We start from the raw sequence: 27,827 nt of genomic DNA, 5'->3' as shown, positions 1-27,827 counted from the left end.
TTACAGGTGAATAAATATATTTTTTGATACCTTTTTTGATACATTTGACATTCAAAGCACATTTGATATATGCACAATCATCTCGCATCAAAAACCGTTATCCAATCAGTCTGTGTCTTCCACATACATGTACATTGTATGATCACTTGTGGACATTTAGTTTCACAATGTTTTCCCATTGTCCACGAAGAAACAAATAATGTCTCATTCTCAGTCCGAGGCGGTCGGGTAGCCTAGTGGTTAAAGCTTTCGCTCGTCTCGCTGAAGACCCGGGTTCGGTTCCCGACATGGGTTCAATGTGTGAAGCCCATTTCTGGTGTCCCCCGCCGTGATATTGCTGGGATATTGCTAAAAGCGGCGTAAAATTAAACTCATTCACTCACTCATGATCAGTCCAGTTGGTCCAACACGCACAGGAGGCAGCGATGCATGATGACGGTGTCGATTTCAACCCCAGTTTATTTCACACTGAAATTACAATAAATACTATTTGAAGACAGACTAAATATTTTGTATGCGTGCGTGCAAGTGCGTGCGTGTATTGTATTCCTTGGTTTGTTTGATTGTTTGTTGTTTAACACCGCACTCAGCAATATTCCAGCTATATGACGGGGTCTGTAAATAATCGAGTCTGGACCAGACAATCTAGGGATTGACATCATGAGCATCGATCCACGCAATTGGGATCGATGACATGTATCAACCAAGTTAGTGAGCCTGACCACCGATCCCGTTAGTCCCCTTTTACGACAAGCATAGTCGCCTTTTACGGCAAGTATGGGTTGCTGAAGACCTATTCTTACCCGGAATCTTCACGGGTCTGTATTCCTTTTGGGATGAGATCGTTTGATATATTGTCCTAATGTTTTTGCCCCCTAAAATAATTTCGGAGGAAAAAGGTGTGTTGTAAAAGTGAATTGACTCTTCATTGCACAGGGAAATGCATGTTTTGAGGCAGTGACGTAAAAGATATCCCGTTACTTTCCAAAATCCCTGGCCCCAATCAAACGTACTGGCATAAGCTGGAGACATTTGCGATGTATGTATAGGAATGCCAACTAAGGGTTTGATAAAAGATAACGCGCTTATGACAAACAGATGTCATTCGACAAAAACAGAAGGCAGTTCATAAGAAATACTGTGTTGGCAAATATGGAAAGGCCAGATTCTTGAAGTTCATCGACCGTCGATAAACCAATTTCAGTAATTTATATATAATATAAACGACACAAAGCATAACGTTTTATAAAAAAAACTGATGGTACTTAGATATTTTTTGGGGAACTATGAAAATTGCTTTCCCGTATTTTGTTTTATTTGTTTGTTTATTGGTTGTTTTGGGGATGGGCAGTCATTTTGTTTGTTTGTTGTTTAACGCCGCACTCAGCAATATTCTAGCTGTATGACGGCTGTCTGTAAATAATCGAATCTGGACCAGAAAATCCAGTGATTGACACCATGAGCATCAGTCCACGCCGTCGGGGTATGATGACACGCCATCAACCAGGTCACCGAGCCTGACCACCCGGTTCATTAAGTCGCCGCTTGTACATGCCCATTCAATCCCCACGGGGCCTGTCTCGTGTGAAGGAATGATGAATCTTTCGAGAAACGTATTCTATATATTGCTCATCGTAGCGTTAATAAATAATATTACAATGACATATCAGAACCAGAAAGAAAGCACAGTGACCAAATTCAACCGTCCCATTGTCAGTGTGTTTCGTAATCAATGAAAGGTGCTATTTTATTTGTTCTCATCAATGCAGCAATAGTGTTTGGGATTCGCTAAACGGTATCGTTGTACATGTCAACAGTCAAGACATTTGATCTTGTAACTCTGGTGGGTAAAATACTTTCAGAACCTTCAAACTTCCTCCGTCCTTTGGGTTATTGGTTTTCGTGTTGTACGAAGTTGCCTCCTCCTTGGACACACCAACTTGCCCCTTCTACACTTGCTGGAAAACAATCAAAGGAGAGTGGAATGGTTTTTTGAGGCATTGAAAAAGCCGTATTCTACTGGTAAGGAAGGGACGACAAATTCAGCGAAAACCCGATAGAGTTCCTGGTATGAATAATACATATCCCAATTAACGAATCAGTTTCAGATAAACTTTGTATTAATGTACGCGTTTTAAGCAGTACTAGCCCAAAACGTGTAGTTTAACAGTGTCCGTATTAACGAGGTTTCACTGTACACAAGTTTCCTTGCAATATCATTATCCTGCAAAACCGAAAGAGGTGAAAATTTAGTTTAATTACTGTTGAGTCACGTCAGTTTCACGACTAGTGAGTTAGTGAGGCTGAGCAGGAATCATTGTTGATATTGAGACGGGGGGTTGATGGAATGCTTGAGTGAGGTGTGTGTGTGATAGAGCAGCCAAAATGCTAAAGTGGAAATTGTCAAAATCGTGGTCCTGGTCATGAAAAGCAAATGTATACCATTGTCTCCCCTTTCTCATCACGGTGGCGCCCTCTAGTATCAGGAATCCGTTCTCCTCCTCACACACCCTCTCTTTCCGCATCTGACGCTGAATCCTCGGCGGGAGTACTGGCGGCCGCGCTGTCGAGAGGTCTGTAGTGAATAGAGGAAACCTTTGACTGGGTGCACAATTATTCTTTGAAGAATATTAGGGGACAATCAGTCCCGCCTCGATCCCTAAGTCCAATATGAATCCCTACGAGTTCTGGTTGAGACGATCTGTGGGATCATCTATCTATATGCGTACCTGCGTTGTCCTCGTTTTCGTTATTCTCCATAACACAGCGCCCCCTGTTGGGAATTCCCTTTCTGGAATTTCCCTGGTCATCAATGCTGCACACGTAACCATGGGGACACAACAGGGGGTCCTCGTCAGCCTCTACTGGAGTTGTACTGCACGGCTCAGCTGGCGAATAGAAGAACAACTCTGTTACGTCTGTCCTGAAGTTTTGTTTTGTTTTGTTTGTTTGTTTGTTTGTTGTTAGACGCCGCACACGGCAATATTCCAGCTATATGGACGGTCCGGAAATAACAAAGCCTGTACCAGACAAGTCATAGAGAGGGAGGCCTAAGTTGGATAACTTGTTCCCAATCCATTTTAATCTGAATAAAAAAAATTTAAATAAAAAAAAAATCAACCAGACAAGCCAGTGATTGACATCATGAGCATCGATCTGCGCAATTGGGATACGATGACATGCATCAGCCAATCCCGTTAGTCGCATCTCTTACAAGCATCAGCGTCAGTATCAGTAGGACCACAAATCAGTCAACAATCCTACAGGATCATCAAGATCGTCAAATGCAGGCGTAGCCCCCTGATATAGTTTTAATACCATGTGACATCGCTATCAGTTGATCAACTTAAGACAACTTGTCCGGCTATTACCTTCAATGACTGTGTCCGGACTATCCACAAGCCAGGAGCGACCTGAAAAAAATGTGGGATCAGATACGTGAAAAACAATACTCAAGCAAAATTTTTTATTTTGGACCAGACCCCGTTAATCACTGCTTTCCAGATGAAAGAAACGTCTACATACATACATACAAAGGCTTTACTCTTTATAACGGTAATGTCCGTATTAACGGGGTTTCACTATACAGAAGTGTAACAACCCGTTAGCCAGAACCCTGCAGTGGCCAATGAATCGCCCAGAGCAAGATTTCTGAAAACTGTGCGAGCAGCGGTGGAGGACATGCTTACAAGTCATGTGGGGCTGTCGGGTAGCCTAATGGTTAAAGCGTTCGCTCGTCACGCTGAAGACCCGGGTTCGATTCCCGACATGGGTACAATGTGTGAAGCCCATTTCCGGTGTCCCCCGCCGTGATATTGCTGGAATATTGCTAAAAGCGGCGTAAAACCATACTCACTCACTATTACTCGCCCGTGAAGAGATCAACCGTTGAATAGAGCATACAGCTGTTTTACACATTAGGCGCTTTTGTACTGCGGGAAGAGGTTTGTCTAACAAAACTCCCAACATCCCTGTGCTTATTCAGTGACATTGCGTGTAGAGATGATAGATCGCTGAGAGGAGCTTATACACACTACATGTAGGTGTGATCCATTCTTAAATAATTTTTTATCACTATTTTGCACTTTACACCCAATTTAATCTGTTTCTCTGTTGATGTTTTGAATTAAAAATGTTCATGATCAGTTCATGATAGTAAATATTTACTTTGTCTCGCCGGCTTTGACCGTGTAGCCTGTACAATCAGTTTTACCTCCAGTGAAAGGACATGCTCGCTTCTCAAGCACAATTACTACGGCCATCTTGAATTATCCATATTCAGTCTTATCATGAATATCATGACATGGTTAATAAGTCTTACAGTTTTCATGACTCACCCGAACTTAGACGTCGACGTGGCTCTTTTGACCAATCAAAAACTGCAACAACAAAAAAATATTGTGTCAACAATATATGAGTTGGCTCCAATGCTTGAACAGTATTTTTGTTGTGTTAGCCTAGATGATGCAGGTCGTGTATGTAAAACCAAGAATCTGGGATTCGAACCCAATAACCATGTTTCTGATAAGCTGCATGTCACACCGCCCCTTGTAAAAAATATATGCAACAAAATAGTTTCATCCCTAAAAGGAGGCTCTTGCATGTATATTAGGTGCATACATACTATCTATTTTATCTTTATGAAAATAATCTGACCCAGAGAAACCTATTTCACAAAGGTACCAACCATGTGGCACTGAATGAGATGTGATCAACGTAGTATAAATTCGTCCGATGTAAACTAAACACCTGAAAAAGGTATGCTGACGGAAAAAACAAACGCATCGGTCATAAATCAGTTGAATATGTTTGTTTCATCTCATAATCAAGATTAATATTCATTGTTGGATGGAATGCCGTCCATACACTCATTTCATTCTGCATTAATCGGAAGTTTCGGATTTATATAAACGATTGATTGGACTCCGATGTCTTTTGCTTAAACAAACTAAGAGAAAACCATGACCAGACGACTGAACCCGCGGATGGGAATAATCCGTGCAAGCGATAATAAGTGTAGGATATGGTCCGAAAAGTCACGATTATTTTTGCACGTGGGGTCAGTTCGAGGCCGTCAGGCCGAGAACTTGCCCCACGTGCAAAAATAATCGTGACTTTGAGGACTATATCCAACTTAAAACAAAGTCCCATTCAAAATACATGTTAAACTAATGTCCACCTAATATGCACGTGCATATATAATGGAGGGTCGTTCTTGTTTATGCTGAATCGATTGAAACTGCGCGCATGAACGCGCTAAAGTTCGAGCAAAACTATTGGAGGTCTCGTCTAATATGAGCGCGGAAAAGCACGTGCGATTTCTCATTTAGCTTTCAGTCTTTGTACGTGATGAACATTCATTACACGAGCTCGAACCAGGCAGCAATTAACTCAGATTTTGAAAGACTCATTAATGCTCATATTGAAATACTTGACGTGGCTGTACCAGATTTTGATGTGGGTAAAAGTGATATCTTGGAATCAGATGAGTTGTCTGGAAATGATACAGATTTGGTGGAATTCCCGTTACAACTCATAACATTGATGACGCAGATAGTATTTGGAATTCCTAACCGTTTAGCAAGCCTGTGTCAGAGCAAGATCTTCTAAATTGTAATTCGGCTTTTTCTCAGAAAACAAGAGTAGATAGGCCGTCGACGTCTTCCAAGCGCGGGTCAAGGAAAGACAACCCCATGGGCTACGTGATGACGTCGTGTTAAACCCCGACAGTATTGCTCTTTCGCATCGTGAAACAGATATTAAAAAAAAATCTCATGCGTTTCTTGGTGGAAGTACGAAACCTAAAGGGCGAACAATATCGGGGAAATACGTTATGTGAACTGATCGCGATCGCCTCATCGCAATACTATCGCCGAAGATATCCAGATTAACGTTAACGAGTCTCCTTATTTCAAGGGGATGAGAAACGTCTTGGATGCTCGAAAGAAGTCATTAGCTGAGCAGGGTATTGGCATTTAGAAAAGACAGGCAAATTTTGTTTCTGTCAGAAATCATGGTAGTTTTATAGTGTTAACACAAATACAGGACGGTTCCTGTATTTGGGGTTTAGTGCCCTTTTGGGATCTGCCGCCTCTGGTCCTGCTATCTCAACTTCGAAAACGTTGACATCCACTGCCTCTACATCGGCTGAGACAATGTTGACAGCTACATCGGTGACCTGTGAAGATCCGGGGTAGTAAAGGTCTTCAGCAACCCATGCTTGCTGTAAAAGGCGACTATGCTTGTCGTAAAAGGCGGCTAACGGGATCGAGTTGTCAGGATATCAATCACTGGATCGTCTGGTCCAGACTCGATTATTTTCAGACCGCCGTCATATAGCTGGAATATTGCTGAGTGCGGCGTAAAACAACAAACCAACCAACCAACCTACAGCGGTTCTGGATGAAACATCAACTCTCGCAGTAACTGAATCAACTACAGCCGAGAGTGCAGCACAAAAATCAATGAAACTCGTATTACCAGATTGGGCAACTGTGCCGTCGTCTTTCTGAAATAAATTTATTTCTAATGTGTCTCCATTTCATTTGCCTCAGATGTCGGAAATCATGGTAGTTTTATAGTGTTAACACATATACAGGACGGTTCTTGTTTTCGGAGTCAAGCGCCCTTTTTAAATACAGAATTTCAGTTATATCACGACGGCATATTACATTTCAGAAGAAAAGCCTGCAAAACCAGGTTATGTGTTGCAGGGTAACGTGCGAACGTCGACTGGTACATGCAAACCAATGGGGAGCGTAGTTCCTTAACTGATTGAGCGGGTGCGTTTTTACGTTTTGTCTATCAAAGATCACAAACACGGTTCGACTGACATGATCGGGTAATGGAGTTTAGAACTATTGGAGGTTGAACATTAGTTGATAACTATTGGAGGGTGAACATTAGTTGATAACTATTGGAGGGTGAACATTAGTTGTTAACTATTGGAGAGTTTATGTGCAATACACCGACTACTGGAGGATTACAGTTTGAATGTGCATGACCAAGTTCACACAAACATTCATGCGACTTTGTTTTAATGGATTCTCCCGTTGCACGACAAAAGCCTTCTGTCTCCAAACCAGATATTCATGCAAATTTTTAAAAGTTTGTTTCAGCAGTAGCGTCCATTTCCATTTACGGTCAAGACTTTGTGATGAATAGATTCTGTTTCTTTTCTTTGTCTGTTTGTTATTTAACGCCGCCCTCAGCAATATTCCAGCTATACGACGGCGGTCTGTAAATAATCGAATTTGGACCAGACAATCCAGTCATTGATCTCATGAGCATCGATCTACGATATGATGACATAAATCCGATCCAGCAACATTGGTTGCCGAAGACGAATTCTGACCTGGATCTTCACGGGTTAAATAGCTTGTGTGAATCAAAAGCTCATTTCAAACAAGTCTTTTTCAAGTCATTTCACCCTGATGTTTGGGCACATTTAAAGAAGGTAATTCTCAATTACTTCTACATCGATATGGCAAAATTGATCACTTATGTATACTAAAACGTTCAAACAAAAAACAACAACATACAATCAAAATCATGTCATGTGGCAGTACTTTTGTTGTGTAGCGGTGATTCTAAGTGGCAGCAAATTGATTGAGGCGCTCGTACAATATCGAGTTTGATGGAGAAATTGACAGCTAATAATTAAAAGGGACCTCCCTTAGTTGTGGTTTATAGTCTTCTCTCAGTCCCGACGTTTCCCGACATCGTTAGCCCCCAGTCTTGTTTACAGTTATCGACACTGGGCTTGACAACACAGTTTGAGTCGTTATGCGAGGCGTGTCTGTACATCACTTTTAAGAGCGAGACCAGGGCGAATAAAGTCGCCATCTACGCGCAGACTGATTCCTAGATTCATGAACAGAGAACGTGAAATCATTCAAAACTTTCGACTGTGACCAATTCTGGATATTCGTGAGTGCACTGACTATTGTATTGAGGTTATTTAATTTGCTGCTGTCGCGTATTTTAGCCAGTGTATTGCATTTTACTATTGTGAACCCAACCATGTGTGTTTCAAATATTTTTGATGTCAATTATTCATTCATCTTGTGAAGTTGATTATTGATTTCACAAAGTAGTTCTGCAGGTACCGATTTCCAGGTTGACCTTCGCGTTTCAACTTGCGAGCCAACACGTAACGCTCATATTTTCTTTCTTTCTTTCAGTTCATTGTGCGCAGACTTTTCAAGCTAAAACAATCAAGTTTGCTTCTACTCACATCCTGGAATACCAACTTGATAAAGACATGTGTAGATGCAGCCATTGTAGCAGCATTTCCCGCTAATGTGTGCGCATGCGCGATCTGAGTTGCAGGGAGTCTGGGTACAGGAACCGGAAGGCAGCACTGATGGAACCGGAGGGCAAAAGTCACTTCCTGCGTCTGGGGCATCTCCCAGGTAGTCATAGTCTATCTGAAAATAATTCAAATTAATTGAAAGTTTTATTTCAACTGAATACTGTTAAGAGTCCACAACGAGTTCATAATTAACAAGAAAACCAATAGTGTCAAAAAGCAAAGATATGACGAATAATTGATTTAACGAGTTCTGTGTGTCAGCTCCGCAGTTCTTGTAAGGTAATACTTATGTGGTCCTGTGATTTGAAGAACCGCAAATGTCTGTCAATAGTTGTAATATTCGTCCCGGGATAGCTGGTCGTGGATTCTCCATGGTTCTCTCTGGTGTGTGGCATTCATTGACTTAGTGTCTTTAATGAGATTCTTAACAAGTCACACCACACCCGTGCCACAAATGTCTGCCTCATGCACCCCCCCCCCCCCCCCCCCCCCACACACACACACTTCTTAGCGCTTCCCCCCAGATTACTGACGGGAGAATTGATATACCGTTCAAATTGGCGTTAAAACCATCCCGTCAACGAACTTTGTTGATACCATGCGATGCATTTAGCGGGGTAATGAGGAATATCAAAGCGACAATGGAGCAGCCCCGTCTGAACTTATAAACCAGTGGCTGACAGCAAACACACCTCAACGCCTTTTCAATCCGTCGGGGAAGAATGCCAGACAATGGACAAGTTGCACATTACCTCACTAACCTTTTGTGATCAATTGGGATCTATATGTGCCGGAATCAACATGGGCAAGATCATTTCATTAGATTCGAACCTGGTCCTTGTGTGTGCGTGATAAGCGAACACACTAGCCATTGGGCCCGTGAAGGTCCGAGTTAGCACTAGGTCTTCAGCACCCCATGCTTACCGTTAGAGGCGAATCTGCTTGTTGTAAGAGACGACTAACGGGATCGGGTGGTCAGGCTCGCTGCCTTGGTTGAGTGAGTGAGTTGGGTTTAACGCCACGTTTAACAGTATTCCAGTTATATCGCGCCGTGTCAGCTTAATGTGGGAGGAAAGCCCGAAGTGATGCAGGTATCAGACGTTTACCACTTCGGTGAAACCCACGAGCACGAGTATGGTGCTGACAAAGCAAGAAACATAATCGGGGCGAACCGGGATTCGAACCCACAATCATAGGTTTCTGGCGTGCCCAAGGGACGCAACTCTGCACAGCGAATCGCGGAGCCTTGAACGACTGGGCCACCCGTGCCCCCTGACTTGGTTGATGCATGTCATCGTATCCCATTGCGTGGATCGATGCTCATGGTGTCAATCACTGGATTGTGTGGACCAGACTTGATTATTTACAGATCGCCGTCATATAGCTGGAATATTGCTGAGTGCGGCGTTAAACAAACAAACAAACAAACAAACAAACAAACAAACAAACACTAACCATTGACTCCTCAGTTAACTGTTTACACAGACACAAAACAACAACAACAAAGAACCAGATGTAATATTAGTTAGGAGGGAGGGGGATAGTTTGAGTAAGAAAAAACAGGGTGGTGATTGAGTGATGGCCAGAGGGAATATTAGTGATTAGTATTATCCGAAACATATCCTGCTGTCAGAATGTCAAAAGATTATATCACAAACTGAAACTGATTTATGGAGAAACCTGTTATATCTGTTGTCTTGTCTCTCAAGATGCAAAAAATCTGCTGTTCATTAATCAACATGACAAATCCAATACCATTTTAACATTTCTTATCACATTGGCGTGGTATGTACACGAGCACAATTCGTCTACATAATGTCATTGTTTTTCAAGATTTCCCCATTTGCTAGGCATTGTGCGGAAGAATACAGACTGACCTCGTCACATTCCTCCGCCTGGTAAGTGAGTTCAGACTAGGTAGTGCGAGGCGTGTGTTACACTGGCAATTCGCTTGTCGATAGATTAGTTTAGTAGAGCGGCAGCGTGCATGTCTCGTGATAAGCTCGTGTTATCGCGTAGTTTTACGAGTCGAGATTGTCCGGGTCGGGGCATTTAGCCAGAATATTGCCCGGATGAGACAAACTATGGTGATGATATCACAACAGGGGTATTTCGGAAGCACTAACATTATAATGTTGTCCCTGATAGCCGGATTCTCACACTTAAAGGGTTAAACGAAACGTTGTGCTATATATACGGAGACATTAACCGACACAAATCATAGTCGCGTTCTCTAACCTGCGTCTGTGATTTCTTTTATTTAAGGGGCGGTCGGGTAGCCTAGTGGTTAAAGCGTTCGCTCGTCACGCCGAAGACCTGGGTTCGTTTTCCGACATGAGTAATGTGTGAAGCCCATTTCTGGTATCCCCCGCCGTGATATTGCTGTAATATTGCTAAAGGCGGCGTAAAATCAAACTCACTCACTCACTCACTCTTTTATTTAATCTTTCTTACATTGACTGGAGAGAGCCCATAGTACATGCATACAGGGAAGGTATGGTGACATTTTCTTTTTAACAAATCATGGTGAACACAGAGAGCAATATTTTCTAGCTGACATTAGTATACAAAATATATGTAGCGAGGGATTTTCATAATGTTTTGATTGGTAGACGTTGGAAGTTCAAAGCGACACATGATGTAGGAAGCACTTCCGCAATAATTATACACATATTTCTTGTTTAACGCCGAACTCAGTAATATTCCAGCTATAAATCTGTAAATAATCGCGTGTGGACCAGACAATCCAGTGATTGACATCATGAACAACGATTCACGCAATTGGGATACGATGACATGCATCAAGCAAGTCAGCGAGCCTGACCACCCGATCCCGTTAGTCGCCTCTTACGATATGCATAGTGGCCTTTTACGGCAAGCATGGGTTACTGAAGACCTATTCTACTCCGAATCTTCACGGGTCTATGCATATGTTCCGAGGTTTATCTTACCAGCAGGTGAATGATGGTGGCTTCTTCGTAAATGTTCTAGCAATAAGTATTTCCCCCTCCAAATTCATCATATAGGTAATACATATTGGCACAAAGGGATTTTCGTATTCTACACCCATTGGAAAACACAATGCACAACAGTTAAAATGGTGATCTGTACTTTTACAAAAACACAAAATTCAAAAAGGATAAGTAATGTCAGTTCAAATGTCAGGTCAGGACCTGATAAAAATAACAGTGCTGACCACCGTCGTCATTCTAACATCCCTATGGTGAGATAAGATTCCCGAGTGAGTGAGTGAGTTGAATTTTACGCCGCTTTTAACAGTATTCCAGTAATATCACGGCGTGTCAGCTTAATGTGGGAGGAAAACCCGAAGTGATGCAGGTCTTAGACGTTTACCACTTCGGTAAACCCCCGAGCACGGGTATGGTGCTGACAAACCTAGAAACATAATCGGGGCGAACCGGGATTCGAACCCACAATCATAGGTTTCTGGCGTGTCTGGCGTGTTCTGGCAACTCTGCACAGAGAATTGCGGCGCCTTAGACGACTGGGCCACCGGTGCCCCCGATTTCTGAGTGAAGTGTTAGCTCGTATAGAGATAAAATAGTAATGATCCGTAATACCGAGAGTCGTGAGAGTCTCCACAACCCCAGATAAAAATGAATACACTTTGTTAAACCCTAGTGTGTAACGCCTGATACAATATATGTTGCTCGCGTTTTAGTCCTTATGACGTCAACGTTGACGTCATTATCGCTAATTATGAACACTCTTCACGAAAAAGTTACCATATAGCAGGTGCGTTACAGAAACAATAGTTTGAAGATTATTTCATAGGGCAACAGCTTCACAAGACATCGTAGCAATAGTTAGAACATATTTAAAGTAACAATAGCTTCTAGATAATGTATCGTAGCCTAAAATTCTTTCACTGGGGTTAATTTAACCAATAGTTGCATTTATCGATTGAGGGAGAAAGTAAGCAAGAAAGTTACTCGTCTTCCGTTAAGGTCAAGGTCACAAATTTTTGGTCAGACTGACGAAATAATGCAAGACCATAATCAAACGGGTAATATTCGCTCTCCTGGTACAGATAATTCTCCAATGTTTATATACGGACGTTGCCATATCATGTTAAGTGTTGTTTCGTGATAATTTGCATTACAAGATACACTTTTGCCCTCAGCTATTCATCTTCACTAAGCAAGAGTATCGTCTACATGGGTTGAATGACAGCAAGATCGTATAAACAATGCACCCAATATAGTATAGATTTCCAGACACTTCCTGCTCACTGATTATAGTGATAATCCGCCGTTGCCTGACCAAAGACCCGTGTCTGGAGGCACTCAAGGGGAAGTAACTCTAGACAACCATCGCGCGTCATGTGACCTCCCATGTGACCCAAGCGACATTCTAACCTTTACAGAAATGTCGCAGACACAGGAGAATGGTGTTCATGTGGGTCATGCCCTAATCCACTTAAACCCCAGACGTTGGTACATCGAACACTGATCAAACTGTAGGTGAGCGGAGCGAGACGAGCCGGTCTTTGATGTACCGCAGATTACAGGTGTGTCAGGTGACGGGGTGTGTTTGTTCAGGGTTTAGGGTAAGGGTGAGAACATACACTGGGGTGGGGTGTTAACAAGACTCTAGACTGTTGTCTACAGGACACACGACTTTCGTGTTCTCATTGGCTCCGGTAAAAGGAGGACCCGTTGATATTTATTTTACTGCTATTATGTTGTATATAAAGCGGCAAAAGAAGTATAGGTTGGCAATTTGTAATTTTCCTAAAAACAGCGATAACTAGTGGAAAGTTGGTATTGGGAATATGACTGCCCAGGAACAGGTACCAAAAACCACCTCACCCGAACCTTTGACGGCGCTCGTGCGGTCACAAAAAGATGGTGAACCAGGTTTCTCGCCTATGGCATACACTGCACGTGCATGTTAGCTGTATAAATGCGTTCGTCTGCAGGGTATAACCACACGTGATGAAAGCACACAAAAGAAATGCCACGACTGTCACAGGAGCAGAGAGAGAGAGAGCCATCGGTATGGCCGAAATTGGGGCAACACAGGTCTAAATTGCCAGAAGGTTTGGTTGTACACCATTGACAGTAGCCAGGCTGATTCAACGGTACAGGCAGACACGGAGGACACAGGACAGGCCTAGAACCGGACGACCCCGAGTGACAACACCACTGGTAGACGGTCAGATACGGCTCATTCACCTGCGAAACAGATTCGTAACGGCGACGGCGACGGCAGCAACAGCGTTGGGACATCCCATTAGCCAACGTACAGTACTACGACGACTTCGTGCTGCTGGAATCCGAGCGTGTCGTCCTTTCCGAGGAATGGTACTGGCTGCTCAACATCGACGCCTGAGACTGCGATGGGCGAGGCAGGTTCGACACTGGCAAGTGAGAAATTGGCGTCGAGTGCTGTTTACTGATGAAAGTCGGTCTAACTTGTTTCGAAATGACGGCAGAGAACGAGTTTATCGACGCAGATGGGAACGTTTGGCTCCGGCGTGTATTCGAGAGGTCCATCCAATCGGCGGGGGAGGTGTCATGGTGTGGGACGGTATTTGTGCAAATCAGAAGACTGATTTGGTGATTATACAGGGAAACCTGAAAGCTGTGCAGTACAGAGACCAAGTGTTGCAGCCAGTTGTGCTTCCGTTCTTACAAAACCAACAGCAGGAGACATTGTTTCAACACGACAATGCCAGGCCCCATACTGCAATACTGACTCGGAACTTTCTAAACCAGCAGAACGTTGACGTTTTGCCCTGGTCTGCCCACTCACAGTGAATCCTATTGAACATTTGTGGGACCATCGTGACAAACAGATTAGAGCACGCCATCAGCCTCCCGTCAACAGACAAGATTGCAGCAGGCCCTGAGAGACTAGTGGCAACGGATTCCAGTCCACGTCATCGGAAGACCGACGTCATTGTCATGCATTTAGTCAGCTGGAGGTCATACACGCTATTGAAAACAACTGTGTCGACAATGAACTTGTAGTGTGTCTGACAATTTTATGGTGACATTTCAGACAACTTTTGAAAATGAAATTTCTTACCCAAACATTGTTTACCTTGAACTTACATTACCTGTGTTTGCACAATTTCATTCAAACTGTGGTTGATCAATCATCTGTTTCCCCTCCCTAGATTATATTATAATTCACAACAAAACCTCTTCTTGTTATTTTTTTATTGATCATGGAACTCGACCTATACATGTACTTTCTTTTGCCGCCTAGTTTATATTGTGCACTATGTTTCCACAATGTCAACCTTCGTGTAAATTGTACATTTTTATTATCAAATATTATGTTAAACTGTATATAGGGAGAAGGCGGTAATAAGTGGTACATTTGTGCCCAATTCTTTTTCTTTTTAGACAATGAAATATATTTAAAAAATACCATATATAAATATAGAACGTCATCGCCAGGGAATAACCAGATCGATAATCCGACGAAACATATTCCATTGGGCTTGAAAGGCAAAATAGAGGGGATATATAGAATACTAAACGAGCTCCAACGGGAGAGAGTTTATTATTTTATTTATTAATTGCCGTTTATAACTTTTAAAGAATTCAGTTTGGGGTGTAAATAGACATACCTACGTGATCCACAGCATAATCAAATTGAGTTTTACAGAATAATATTTCGAACACATTAAAAGTTGACAGGTATTATTTTTTACCATAGGACGGCCTACCTTTACAATTCAGTGGTCCGTTCGTAAGCTGTCGTAAAGCTGTATTAGAGCTAAGGTGATCGCAACTCCCATACTTTACATAGACTTACTTCTGTCGTAGAGCTAAGGTGATCGCAACTCCCATACTTTACATAGACTTACTACTGTCGTAGAGCTAAGGTGATCGCAACTCCCATACTTTACATAGACTTACTTCTGTCGTAGAGCTACGATCGCTTTGTGAAACGGGGCATTGCACTACAAAATTTACAAACACGTCACAATACCCTGTGACGTAAGTTGTGAAATTTTGTTGCAAGAGACACCGGCGAAACAATGCCTTATGACGTGTCAGCCTAGCAACGGGGTTGCTGGGGTCATCGTGTGTGTATAAGTGAGTGAGTGAGTGAGTATGGTTTGACGCCGCGTTTAGCAATATTCCGGCAATATCACGGCGGGGGGACACCAGAAATGGGCTTCACACATTGCACCCATGCCGGGAATCGAACCCGGGTCTTCGGCGTGATTGATAAATGGTACTAATACATTTTATAGAAATGTGTTCAGACCCTAAACACAAATCTCCAAACACGTTCCTTGTCCTCAATTCCGTGTTTAGGTCAAAACATGTTTATGATGATTGTGTTTCTAATTTCAATAATCTTATCCATACTTAACTTATTGTGCTATGTTATGCATTTTAATTAAACTCGTAAACTTCTACACATGTATAAACTTGTTTATAACATAAAAATTATAGTGATTTGTCATTGTAAAAAACGGAAAAAATACATGTTATGCATTCTATTTAAACACGTAAACTTCTACACATGTATAAACTTGTTTATAACATAAAAAATACAGTGATTTGTCCAAGCCCTTTTAAACTGATGATTTCATTTCCCTTAAACGCTACAAAAGGTGTGGTAAGGAAAGGTTCAGAGTGGCGCTGATTGTGTTTCATTCTCTATACACAGCATCGACGACCAGCTGTAACAAGGTTATCTAATTTCTTTTCATTTTTCAGAAAATCGAATTAATATTTTTTAAGGTCTGGAAGACTTGACCGGCATGACAATCCGCCAAGGCAGCTGTATTCGGTAGAGTATCTCAGCTGTAGATTGTACTAAGCACACAGCCCCCTTCTGTACCCTGTGTTTGTCCAATGTGTTCTTGAACCATATCGTGTTCCCGATATAGGACGATATCTCAAACATTCTCTGTAGGTTTTGTAATGGAATCTGTGTCAGCATTAGCGGGCTCGTCGCCCAGCTTCCATTCCACGAAATTTACTTTGGGATAAATTTTGTTTGTCAATCTTCTTGACCTGTGGTCGAATATCTGGTTGTTGAAAAGTGACCTGTTTAAATGTTAGTGAAGGGATGTATTTGTGCGTTGAGGGGTATGAAGCATCAGTGAGAAAGAGACCTACAGTCCGTACAATATTGTATGATCCATATAGTGAGTGAGTGTGTGAGTTGGGTTTAACGCCGCTTTTAACAGTATTCAAGTTATATCACGGCGTGTCAGCTTAATGCGGGAGGAAAGCCCGAAGTGATGCAGGTCTCAGACGTTTACCACTTCGGTGAAACCCACGAGCACGAGTATGGTGCTGACAAACCTAGAAACATAATTGGGGCGAACCGGGATTCGAACCCACAATCATAGGTTTCTGGCGTGCCCAAGGGACGCAACTCTGCACAGCGAATCGCGGCGCCTTAGACAACTGGGCCATCCGTGCCCCCTATGATCCATATAAGTGTTAAAAATATGTTGTAGCTTGAAAAACAAAATTCTAATTCAAGATTGTAAGCCAGAAACTAAGATCGTGGGTTCGAATCCCGGTTCGCACCAATAATGTTTCTAGGTTTGTCTGCACCATACCGTTCTCGTAGATTTCACCAAAAATGTAAACGTCTAAGGCCGTCATCACTTTGGGCTTTCCTCCCACATTTAGCTGACACGCCGTGATATAACTGGAATACTGTTGAAAAGGGGGTTAAAACGAACTCACTCACTTACACCCAAGAGGGCAAGAGTAAACGAAGAAAGTGCTTGATGTGTGTTACAATATCCAGGAGAAATATAGACTAACACCTAGTGAATGAAAACATTTCTTTAAAATAATTATATCTTTTTTCTTCGAAAGAACCTTTCCTCTTCTGCTGTTTTTGTGGAATCAAGCAAACTAGACTTGGTTAGTTTCATCTAGACTTGCCTAGGCTTTTAGTAAAAGAAAATACCTAACAAATATACATTCATGGCGCAGGACTAGGAGCAATACACTCATAACCTGCTGTTCAAGGAATGTGGTCTGCTTGCCTGACCCTTCTTAAACATAATTCTCCTTATGCACGGCATCCTGCTAAATACAACGTTACCAATTACGCACAGTCGTTTCACTAAGCCATCAATATATACAACTTATTGACTGCGGTATGGACACGATACATTGCAGTATACTAGTACACTAATGGCGGTAAAGTAAAGGTATATATTTGTTCCAGTCGATGCACTAATGTAAAACCACTGAAGCAGTACCTTCATGTAATCATATCATATACCATGTATACATTTCCTCTGATCGTATAACCAACCTCTGGCCTCGGTTTCATCAGCTATGGTAGGCCAGATGGACCAGCTGCCAGGGAACCCTTGTCTTAATTAGCCACCACACCAAGCAGACAATTTATGACTAGCAGCTAATTAGCTTTCGTTAAGAAGAAGGCGTTTGAGATGCCGGTCATGAAAGAAGTCCACAGTAATTTGTTTTACTCTCGCCTTCTGAGCTTTCCGCCCATTTACCGAGTTTAAGTATCAACTGTAGATAAGGTACACCAAGCATTTTCATTATCTGGCTAGTTATAAGGGTCCTCACCTCATTTTACAAGAGTGAGTGAGTGAATATGGTTTTACGCCGCTTATAGCAATATTCCAGCAATATCACGACAGGGGACACCAGAAATGGGCTTCACACATTGTACCCATATCGGGAATCGAACCCGGGTCTTCGGCGTGACGAGCGAACGCTTTAACCACTAGGCTACCCGACCGCCCCCATTTTACAAGAACAACAAGGCATGCATTCCAATCACATTATACATTTAAGGTGTTTCTTTTGTGGCGTTGTCCAAAAGGTCATGTTTCAAGATTATACATGAATATCATTATACATAACAGAGACATTTTTTCAATATATTTTACTTATTTTATTTGTTGTAATTTTAAGCAAGTTGAATTTCTTAATTGTTTGTTTTCATTTTTGACGGGTTACCCCGTCGTCTCATGCGTCTCAAATCGCTGTGTGGAGCTTCGTCCTTTAGTCGAATATGTTGATCGATGGTTCGAATCTCAGAATCATCCTGATTATGTCTATTGGTGCTCGTGGGTTTCACCAAAGTGGTAAGGCCTGAGACGGAGGTATCGATTGAGCATCGGTTACCGGAGGTACCGATTGAGTATCGGTTATCGGTGTTATCGAAGCTGATATCTACGCAACCCTGTGCAACTGTTTACTGTGACGTAACGATAACGGATATACCTTTCCAACTACAAAAAATCCCATCCAAATACAGATATCTTATCTCCGGTTTCAGAGGGATTATCTTTACGTGCATGCGTTGTGAAGTTTTCATAAAACCCAAACATAAAAAACGTCGCCCAATTGTAATAAAGAAGTTGCTCATCCATAACAATTTTGTCTTAGTTACCATTCCAACTTCTAAATGCCACTCAAAGAAGCTATAAAAAAACTGTTTCATCATTTTTGAGCTCTCTAAGGTGATGGTCTCTAAAGTGAAGCATTTGGGTGTTGTTACAACTTTTTCCTTCTGACCACGTGCATTTACATGTGACATATGTACACAAACTTTTTTTCTAGCTTTTTCGCGGATGAACAGCATTAAATATTTTAAAAAAAAACATAGCTTCAAGTTCGACCATACTAGTGTTATTCCGGGACATCGAGACACGTGTCCTCTCAGGGACATATTATGAACTTGGTTCCGTCTTTGCGCAAACGGGCACAGCCACAATCATAGTCAACTTCTTGTACCACATCCGGTTTTGCTTTGTGCGTTTCTATGGATTTTTTGTGAACAGAAAACAACTACACTTGTAATTCAGTTTGGCAAATCAACTGTGACTGCAACGTTAGCATGTTTAAAAACAAACTCTTCCTATGAAAAAAACTATCAAGGCGGGATACTATATATGACCAATGTACCCATAATCATAAGCACATTCTGATTGGTCATATTTTTATCACACAACACTCATCGATAGGGCGACGAGTCTGTTCTTGCAGGTTACGGAAAGTAACGAGTGGTAACGAATGGGTCGAGATTTCCCGGATGTTGGGTCTTTTTCCTACATTCGCATCCATAGCGGAGGAACATATATCATGTTATATCATTGCTGACTGGGTTCGAATTTGCATTATCTAATCGGTACGATCTGCACTACCTCTGGAACTTCGTCGATGTATGTAAGTAGAGCATTTTAGATGTGAGGTGAGGTGAAATGGGGTTTATTGCACTTATATAGCGACGTGCATGTACGTGTGTGTGTTTGTGTTGCTGTTTGTACTAGTCCGGACTGATGCCGATTTAAAGTGCTAGCTCACTGAGATATACTGCCGCAGTTTAACATGAATACCCCACTCAGACACAGTATACTGACTCCGAGCCGACCAGTCCTTGTTTTAGCCCCTTAATGCCGAGCGCCAGACAGGGTAACAACAAGTACCATCTTTTAACGACGCGGTATGACGCGGCCGGGGATCGAACCCCGGACCTTCCGCTCTCCGGGCGGACGCTCTACCACTAGACCACGGAGGCGGTCAGAGCATTTTAGAAATAACCTTACTCGTTAACAGTATGTGGTAAAAAGTAATTAGTTAACTTTTGATGGCTTACGTCAGTGGTGCAGAAGACTTAAATCGCCTTGCATCTGCTGAGCGTTAAATTGTCTGAAGCAATATAAACATGTTTACATAACTCAGTCTTAAAAAGTTGATGATATGTGATGTGTGGTTACTCCCTGCATCTATCGGTAAACTCCACAGCAACGTTTTCACCTCTTATGTTCACGTAAAGAAACACAGCTTTGACATGCATATCAGCTGTCAAGATTGTTTACACAGTCACGTGGTCGCAGAGGTGGCCCAATGATTTAAGACGCTCGAGTTCACTATGTATACAATTTCTTTGTTGTTTAACGCCGCACTCAGCAACATTCCAGCTATATGATGGCGGTCTGTAAATAATCGAGTCTGGACCACACAATCCAGTGGTTGACATCATGAGCATGGATCCACGCAATTGGGATACGATGACATGCATCAGCCAAGTCAGCGAGCCTGACCAACCGATTCCGTTAGACGCCTTTTACGACAAGCATAGTCACCTTTTACGGCAAGCGTGGGTTGCTGAAGACCTATTCTACCCCGGATCTTCACGGGTGTAGAGTTACAACTGCAGTCGTGCACGGATCGTGGCGGAGGGGTTGAATCTCATTTTAGGATCCTTGAACGATCAGCATCTCGCGTGTTTGTACCAAAATTGGTACCCGTCTAAGTATATCACGGCGTTATAGTTGCGGAGGTTGTCGGACCTAGAAGACGCCGGTGATAGTCGTATAGTTCTTTCGTGAAACCCTTGAGCACTGTAAGGTTCTGACAAAACAAGGATCATCTCAGATCAAACGCTCGATCAGCAGATCCAGACATGCACAGGGGACGCAACTCTGCACGGTGAAACTTTATACCACTTGGTCACAAGTACCACGTGGTCACCAGTACCCCTTCGTGGTTCATGGGCGGTGGGATAGCCTAATGGTTAAAGCGTTCGCTCGTCGCTCTTCAGACCCGGATTCGATTCCCGACATGGGTACAATTTGTGAAGCCCATTTCTGGTGTCTCTCGCCGTGATATTGCTGGAATATTGCTAAACGCGGCGTAAAACCATACACACTCACTCCTTTGCGGTTCAAGCACAAATACATCAATGAGAGGCTTGAGGATACACACGCAGTCGAGCAAAGCTGACCTACACAAGCTACATGTACCAGACACACGGCTGTAATATAATTTATCTACCTACAACGCACACCGCTGAGTGTTCCTCGTGGCTGTTTGCACGGAGACGTTGAAATATGTGGCTTGAGATAGATAATTAGTACTGTGACGGAAAACAAATCAACGGTAGCTCAGTAAGTTGACCCCGGTTGTCTGATCCCTTCAACGCTCCGACCCCTCTTAAATCTACTCTCAACCCCCTCCTTCGCTCAAACATACAGCACCCTCAGACTTCAAAGAAGAGACCATTAGCTTTGTAGCACTTGCCGCCGTTCAGCAGATTTAAACCAAATGCTGTTTGTTTCTCCTCATGGCTACGGTCAGCCATTAAAGACGTGATCTCCCGGAGACCAGCTATTATTATTTGGACGCAGAACAGCTGCCGTTTTGTGTCTAACACTGCAAACGAGTTTTTGGTTTCATCCAGTGAGACCGAGGTTTCCTTTTCTTGTGAAAGGGACAACATGGACTCCATGCATGGGGTAGCGATGCACGGTTTACAGTGTAAATTTACAGCATGACTCGACTGATACAAAGTGCTGACAAAAGCATTATAAACATGTCTGATTAAAGGCTTGCGGCTGAAAAATGGCATCTGTGAATACTTCAAAAAGCGTTGTAGAACTTGTTGTTTGATCAGGGTTACAACATTAAAGGCCTTAGGAAAGCTTTCAAAGAGTTTCATGGTAGACATGTTGAAGTTATTTCCAAATTTGACACATCAGTGTCCGATACAAACCCCTATTTGTACCATTTGTTCCCGTATATTTTTCAGGTGAAAAATTGACTTGGCCTTGCATGTGTTTGTGACGTGTACCACCGGTGTGGCAGCATACGCTCACCACTATTGGATAGTGATACATAAACAAATGCATGTGAAAGTCGGAATCGTACAACTGAGTTGAGATTTCTTGTGATCATGGAAAGGGTTTTCTTGCATTTAATTAAATTGTGCTACGTTACTGCCAACACAGCCGCCATGAATTGTAATATGTAACTGCAATATTAATACATTACGAACACTTATGAATATGCTTTTGTGACACAGGCACGTTAAGTCAATGACATTAACGTTGGCGAACCCCATGAGCATGGTAATGGTAAAAAAGGGACATATTTGGGACCAAGGCATCGACCAAGCGGGCCAGTACCACTAACGAATCCTGTGTCGACCAGCGGGCCAGCTCTACTAACGAGTCCCGTGTCGACCAGCGGGCCAGCTCTACTAACGAATACCATGTCGACCAGCGTGCCAGCTCTACTAACGAATCCCGTGTCGACCAGCGGGCCAGCTCTACTAACGAGTCCCGTGTCGACCAGCGGACCAGCTCTACTAACGAAACCCGTGTCGACCAGCGGGCCAGCTCTACTAACGAATCCCGTGTCTAACAGTTCACCAGCAATACTAACGAATCCTGTGTCGACCTGTGGACCAGCTCTACTAACGAGTCCCGTGTCGACCAGCGGGCCAGCTCTACTAACGAATCCTGTGTCGACCAGCGGACCAGCTCAACTAACGAGTCCCGTGTCTAACAGTTCACCAGCAATACTAACGAATCCCGTGTCGACCAGCGGGCCAGCTCTACTAACGAGTCCCGTGTCGACAAGCGGGCCAGCTCTACTAACGAATCCTGTGTCGACCAGCGGACCAGCTCAACTAACGAGTCCCGTGTCTAACAGTTCACCAGCAATACTAACGAATCCCGTGTCGACCAGCGGGCCAGCTCTACTAACGAGTCCCGTGTCTAACAGTTCACCAGCAATACTAACGAATCCCGTGTCGACCAGCGGGCCAGCTCTACTAACGAGTCCCGTGTCTAACAGTTCACCAGCAATACTAACGGATCCCGTGTCGACCAGCGGGCCAGCTCTACTAACGAGTCCCGTGTCTAACAGTTCACCAGCAATACTAACGAATCCCGTGTCGACCAGCGGGCCAGCTCTACTAACGAATCCCGTGTCGACCAGTGGACCAGCACTACTAACGAATCCCGTGTCGACCAGCGGGCCAGCTCTACTAACGAATCCCGTGTCGACCAGCGGGCCAGCTCTACTAACGAATCCCGTGTCGACCAGCGGGCCAGCTCTACTAACGAATCCCGTGTCGACCAGTGGACCAGCTCTACTAACAAGTCCCGTGTCGACCAGCTTTACTAACGAATACCATGTCGACCAGCGTGCCAGCTCTACTAACGAATCCCGTGTCGACCAGCGGACCAGCTCTACTAACGAGTCCCGTGTCTAACAGTTCACCAGCAATACTAACGAATCCCGTGTCGACCAGCGGGCCAGCTCTACTGAGGAGTACATAGGCGGCTAAAATTATTCAGTTTCGTTCCTTAGTATCTGCCGTTCACACATAAAAAAAAATCAAAAACACAAACAATCAATGATAAAATATAACTGGTCCCGGAATATTGGTCCTTGAAACAGAAGTAGAAAAAATAACATCACATCACATTACAGGAAGAAGCGGAACTCACTAATTAACAATAGAAACCATATGTCGAAACCGTATCTGTTTCAAAGTATGTAAATGCTCAATATATATATATACCTTGTCTCGATAAATGATTATATAAGTGTTGCCCTATAATGATAATAATAATAATAACTTACCAAATCAGACAGCCATACATCGTCGGAGTCTTTAGTCTTCTTCCGGGTTGTGGCGCCCTCTACCGCCAATAATAACAACAACACTGATATCAGCACATGGATGATGTCCCGTAGTGACGTCATTATTACATAATATAGATCACACAGTTGTTGACGTAGTTCACAAGTTGAGAAGATGATCACCACAGAGAGAATGACGCCGGTGGTCTGTATGGGGGAAATATTCCATTAACGTGCACCGAACGTATCCCGGCGTTAGGCAGTACACTTATTCCACGTGATCTTGGTGATATTCCACAGCTGAGGTATATGTAGGTTTCTAATTAAAGAAGCTTTTATAAATCTTCTTCGTACAGTTGTCCTTGCATCGAGATTATTAACCGCAGCGTATGAGGCACAATTTCCACCACAAGGGCTGACGTAATGTAGAAATGCGGCTACAGTTCAAGGGTCGTATTGATAGACGTAAAAAGTCTCTGTTACAAGTTTCAACGCTGGAACGCTGGCTGCCAGAAGACGTTTTTACGTCGAAGATTTGCTGCTTCAGTTGACATTTATATTCTCCGAAGGGAACATTATTACAGGGATTCTACTATCTGTTATCATCGCGCACAGAGTTGGTGGGGGATTTGTTCTGCTTTCTGGCTGGACCGACGGTGTTCACAGCGGCAGAGGCCATCAGCGCCAAAACCTGCATTTCATAAAACACTGATTGCAAGCCCGGCTGTCGTATAACGGAGAATAATAATGTGGATGTAGGACATGGGGGTGAGAAAGAGATGCGTGTGGGGGACGCGGGGTGGAGGGGGTAGGTGCTGATTGCACTCCCTGCTGTCGAGTGACGGAGGATAGGGTGAATGTGGAGTAGGGCAGGGTGATCAGAATAGTGGGATTGGTTGGAGCCTGGGGAGGGGGGTGGAGGGTGATATTGGGAGAAGGGTGGTGGGGTGGGGGGAGAATTGGTGAGATTGACGGTGAGATAGAAATATTTCGAGAGTTGGAGAAGGGGTGGGGTGTGTGTGTGTGTGTGTGTGTGTGTGTGTGTGTGAGAGAGAGAGAGAGAGAGAGAGAGAGAGAGAGAGAGAGAGAGAGAGAGAGAGAGAGAGTGTGTGAGAGACGAGAGAGGAGAAAGAAAGTGTGTGGGGGAAAAAAAGGGAGAGAGTGTGTGTGATATGTATAGAGAGAAGAGAGGGGTGAGAGAGGGAGAGAGAGAGTGTGAGGGGGAGAGAGGGAGAGATAACATGTATCTGAGAGAGGAGAAAGTGTGTGATATATATAGAGAGAAGAAAGAGGGAGAAAGTGTGTGTGATATATATGTAGAGAGAAGAGAGAGATAGAGGGTCTGTGAGGGTGAGAAGAGAGAGGAAGAAAGTGTGTGTGATATATATGTAGAGAGAAGAGAGAGATAAAGTGTATGTGAGAGAAAGTGGACGAGAGAGAAAGTGTGTGTGTGTGAGAGAGAGTGAGAGATCGAGAGAGAGTGTGATACACAGAAAGACACAGAGAGAGACGGAGAGAGAGCTACAAATCAGCAGATCACAAGCATTAGAAAAGGGTTATACACTTATACTAAAACAAATAAATGCATATTTATAATTAAACACCATGCGGCATACTACCTGTTCGTGCTTCCGCCACCAGACTCATTACCCAGTAACGTTTACATGTCTCATATACATTCCCCTCGAGAGATGAATGAGCCGGGCCTCCATGTATATTTATACAGGTGTCTTTAAAAGAAAGAAACACAGCCGTGAATTGGGTAATTTAGAAATAAAATATCTTCTCATACTCGATCAAAAGCAGTAAGGGGAGCCTGTTGTCCCATCAGGTGACTTCATCAGGTTGTACGCGTGTGTTGTGCATTTTGAGGGGGTTTGGAGGGTTTAAGGGAAAAGAGTGCCAATCTCATCCATCTACATGCAGATGAACGCACAGATTCCTCATCTATCGCTCTGTTATCAAGGATGTTATCTGTCTGTTATCTGCCCCCCTCATTCACCCAGCGTTCAGACTAAGCATAGACGGGTCTCACCTTTCTGCCTGCTTTCCCACCTGTTGCGTGTATCAGGCAACACATTAAACTCTGTCAGAACAATTATGCACCTAACGCTAGTTTCGTTTTTTGCTCTTAACCTCATAACCAGAAAGTCGGTTAAATTTGCATAGATCCTAGACGGGACATGCAGCGCCGAGGAACGCGACTTGAATTCCAATCGTATGGTAACATTGACATATATCAGACTGTTGTTTACCGCCGTATGGTCATGTCTATTATGCCATGCATAAGACAATTGTTCGTTTAGCGACATCGGGTCTGAGATGGTAGTGTTTAATATTCTATAGAAAAAAAATATCGGCGAGCACAAGAATATTGGAAAAAATTCGCAAATCGATAATGATATACATTTGCACTGTTCTTTGGACAGGGTAATAAAAACCAGATGTTTAAGATATATGCATTAACCATTTTCTTCGATTATTCTGTTTATAAATTGGTGAAAAAACAACGTAGATGTTTTAGAACGTTTCTCAGTCATGAGAGACACGGTAAAAAGACGCTAGTCATTAGATCAACACTTCAATATTCGTTAATATACAGTATATTTTGAAATTTACCTGTACCCATTCAAAAACAAATTATCACGTGACTGAGTTTTACTCGACGTCGCACGAGAATGTTCTCCCTGCGTATATTCTCGGCGGGATGTACCTAACCCGTTAAACAACAGAGAAGTGTGGACGCTGTTCGGGAAAATATTCCCCCGGCTTCTAGCTAGGTATACATGGCATTAAGAACCGTAAAACAAGCAATAAACGTATCATAATGTTAGTCATCATCACTTCTTCATTAAACATACAGTTTGATGATATAGTATCCAGCTACAACCTTGCAATTTGTCAACTGGTGACACGTCTTTGTAGATATAACATTAATGACATATAAAGAAAAGAAATAACATGAATGACATATAGAGAAAGAGGTGAGGTGAGGTGAGGTGAGGTGAGGTGAGGTGAAATTGGTTTTAACGTCGCGTCCAAGATTATTGCACTTATATAGCATAGCGTGCATGCACGTGTGTGTGTGTGTGTGTGTGTGTGTGTGTGTGTGTGTGTGTGTGGCTGCTTGTACTAGTCCGGACTGATGCCGATTTATAGTGCTAGCCCACTGGGATACCATGCCGCAGTTTAACATAAATACCCCACTCAGACACAGTATACTGACTCCGAGCCGACCAGTCCTTGTTTTAACATCAATGACATATAGAGAAAGAAACAACATCAATGACACATAGAGAAAGAAATAACATCAATGACACATAGAGAAAGAAATAACATCAATGACACATAGAGAAAGAAATAACATCAATGACATATAGAGAAAGAAATAACACCAATGACATATAGAGAAAGAAATAACACCAATGACACATAGAGAAAGAAATAACATCAATGACACATAGAGAAAGAAATAACATGAATGACATATAGGGAAAGAAATAACATCAATGACATATAGAGAAAGAAATAACACCAATGACATATAGAGAAAGAAATAACACCAATGACATATGGAAAAAGAAATAACATCAAAGACATAAAGAGAAAGAAATAACATCAAAGACATATAGAGAAAGAAATAACATCAAAGACACATATAGAAAAGAAATATAAACTTCATAATAACTATTACTACTATGATAATAATGATACTACTACTACTACTACTTCTACTACTACTACTACTACTACTACTACTACTGCTACTACTACTACTATCTAAATCCTACCTCGATAGTAAACTATGGAAAATGAGGTTCTCATCGTATAATTAATAACAAAATCATCACTTTTCCATTTGACTGAAAGTTGGTAACAGGTATTGTCCACCTTGCAGTTTGTAGACTAATGGTACTGACAATGACATTAAGATGGCACTGTGCAGACACGCGACTGTCTGTGACTGAACTCACCTGGGGTTCTTGTCCGGGCACTGTGTCCCTGTGTGGAAGGCCAGCCCCTGTGTGTTTCAACATGTGTCCCCGACCCCAGACAATAGAACCAGATATACATCCGCCACACGTGGCTCCCGCCCGGTCGCTCACTCCGCCGACTGGGCGACACACCTCTTATTG

At 42.9% G+C, this 27,827-nt stretch overlaps 1 protein-coding gene across 3 annotated transcripts; it reads right to left on the bottom strand.

The window, feature by feature from the left end:
• Nucleotides 1-27,827, bottom strand: LOC124137721 (WAP four-disulfide core domain protein 1-like). Of its 3 annotated transcripts, none has more exons than XM_048402772.1 (9): nucleotides 27,666-27,827; nucleotides 23,692-24,382; nucleotides 8,237-8,429; nucleotides 4,338-4,379; nucleotides 3,372-3,413; nucleotides 2,730-2,888; nucleotides 2,443-2,575; nucleotides 1,857-1,958; nucleotides 1-468 (listed from the first exon to the last, which is right to left on the bottom strand). In XM_048402772.1, exons 2-8 carry the CDS (start codon nucleotides 23,812-23,814, stop codon nucleotides 1,868-1,870), a joined length of 783 nt encoding a protein of 260 aa, XP_048258729.1. In that variant the 5' UTR covers nucleotides 23,815-24,382; nucleotides 27,666-27,827; the 3' UTR covers nucleotides 1-468; nucleotides 1,857-1,867. The 3 variants fall into 3 exon arrangements, with proteins under 3 accessions (XP_048258729.1, XP_048258728.1, XP_046360103.2); XM_048402771.1 differs by having other exon boundaries at nucleotides 1,866-1,958; nucleotides 27,666-27,824; XM_046504147.2 differs by lacking the exon at nucleotides 27,666-27,827 and adding an exon at nucleotides 25,311-25,450 and having other exon boundaries at nucleotides 1,866-1,958.

Source organism: Haliotis rufescens, unplaced genomic scaffold, assembly GCF_023055435.1.
Source record: "Haliotis rufescens isolate VD_foot unplaced genomic scaffold, xgHalRufe1.0.p SCAF_29, whole genome shotgun sequence".
Classification (NCBI taxonomy): domain Eukaryota; kingdom Metazoa; phylum Mollusca; class Gastropoda; order Lepetellida; family Haliotidae; genus Haliotis; species Haliotis rufescens.
This window is presented reverse-complemented; position numbering and strand designations above follow the sequence as displayed.

Bases quoted from the DNA above. Each gene is read 5' to 3' on its own strand.
- LOC124137721 (XM_048402772.1), bottom strand. From the start codon at position 23,814: ATGACGTCACTACGGGACATCATCCATGTGCTGATATCAGTGTTGTTG. The intron at 3,414-4,337 runs GTGAGTCATGAA...CATTTTTTTCAG, and splicing joins ACGTCGACGTCTAAGTTCGG to GTCGCTCCTGGCTTGTGGAT. The intron at 2,576-2,729 runs GTACGCATATAG...TATTCACTACAG, and splicing joins CGAAAACGAGGACAACGCAG to ACCTCTCGACAGCGCGGCCG.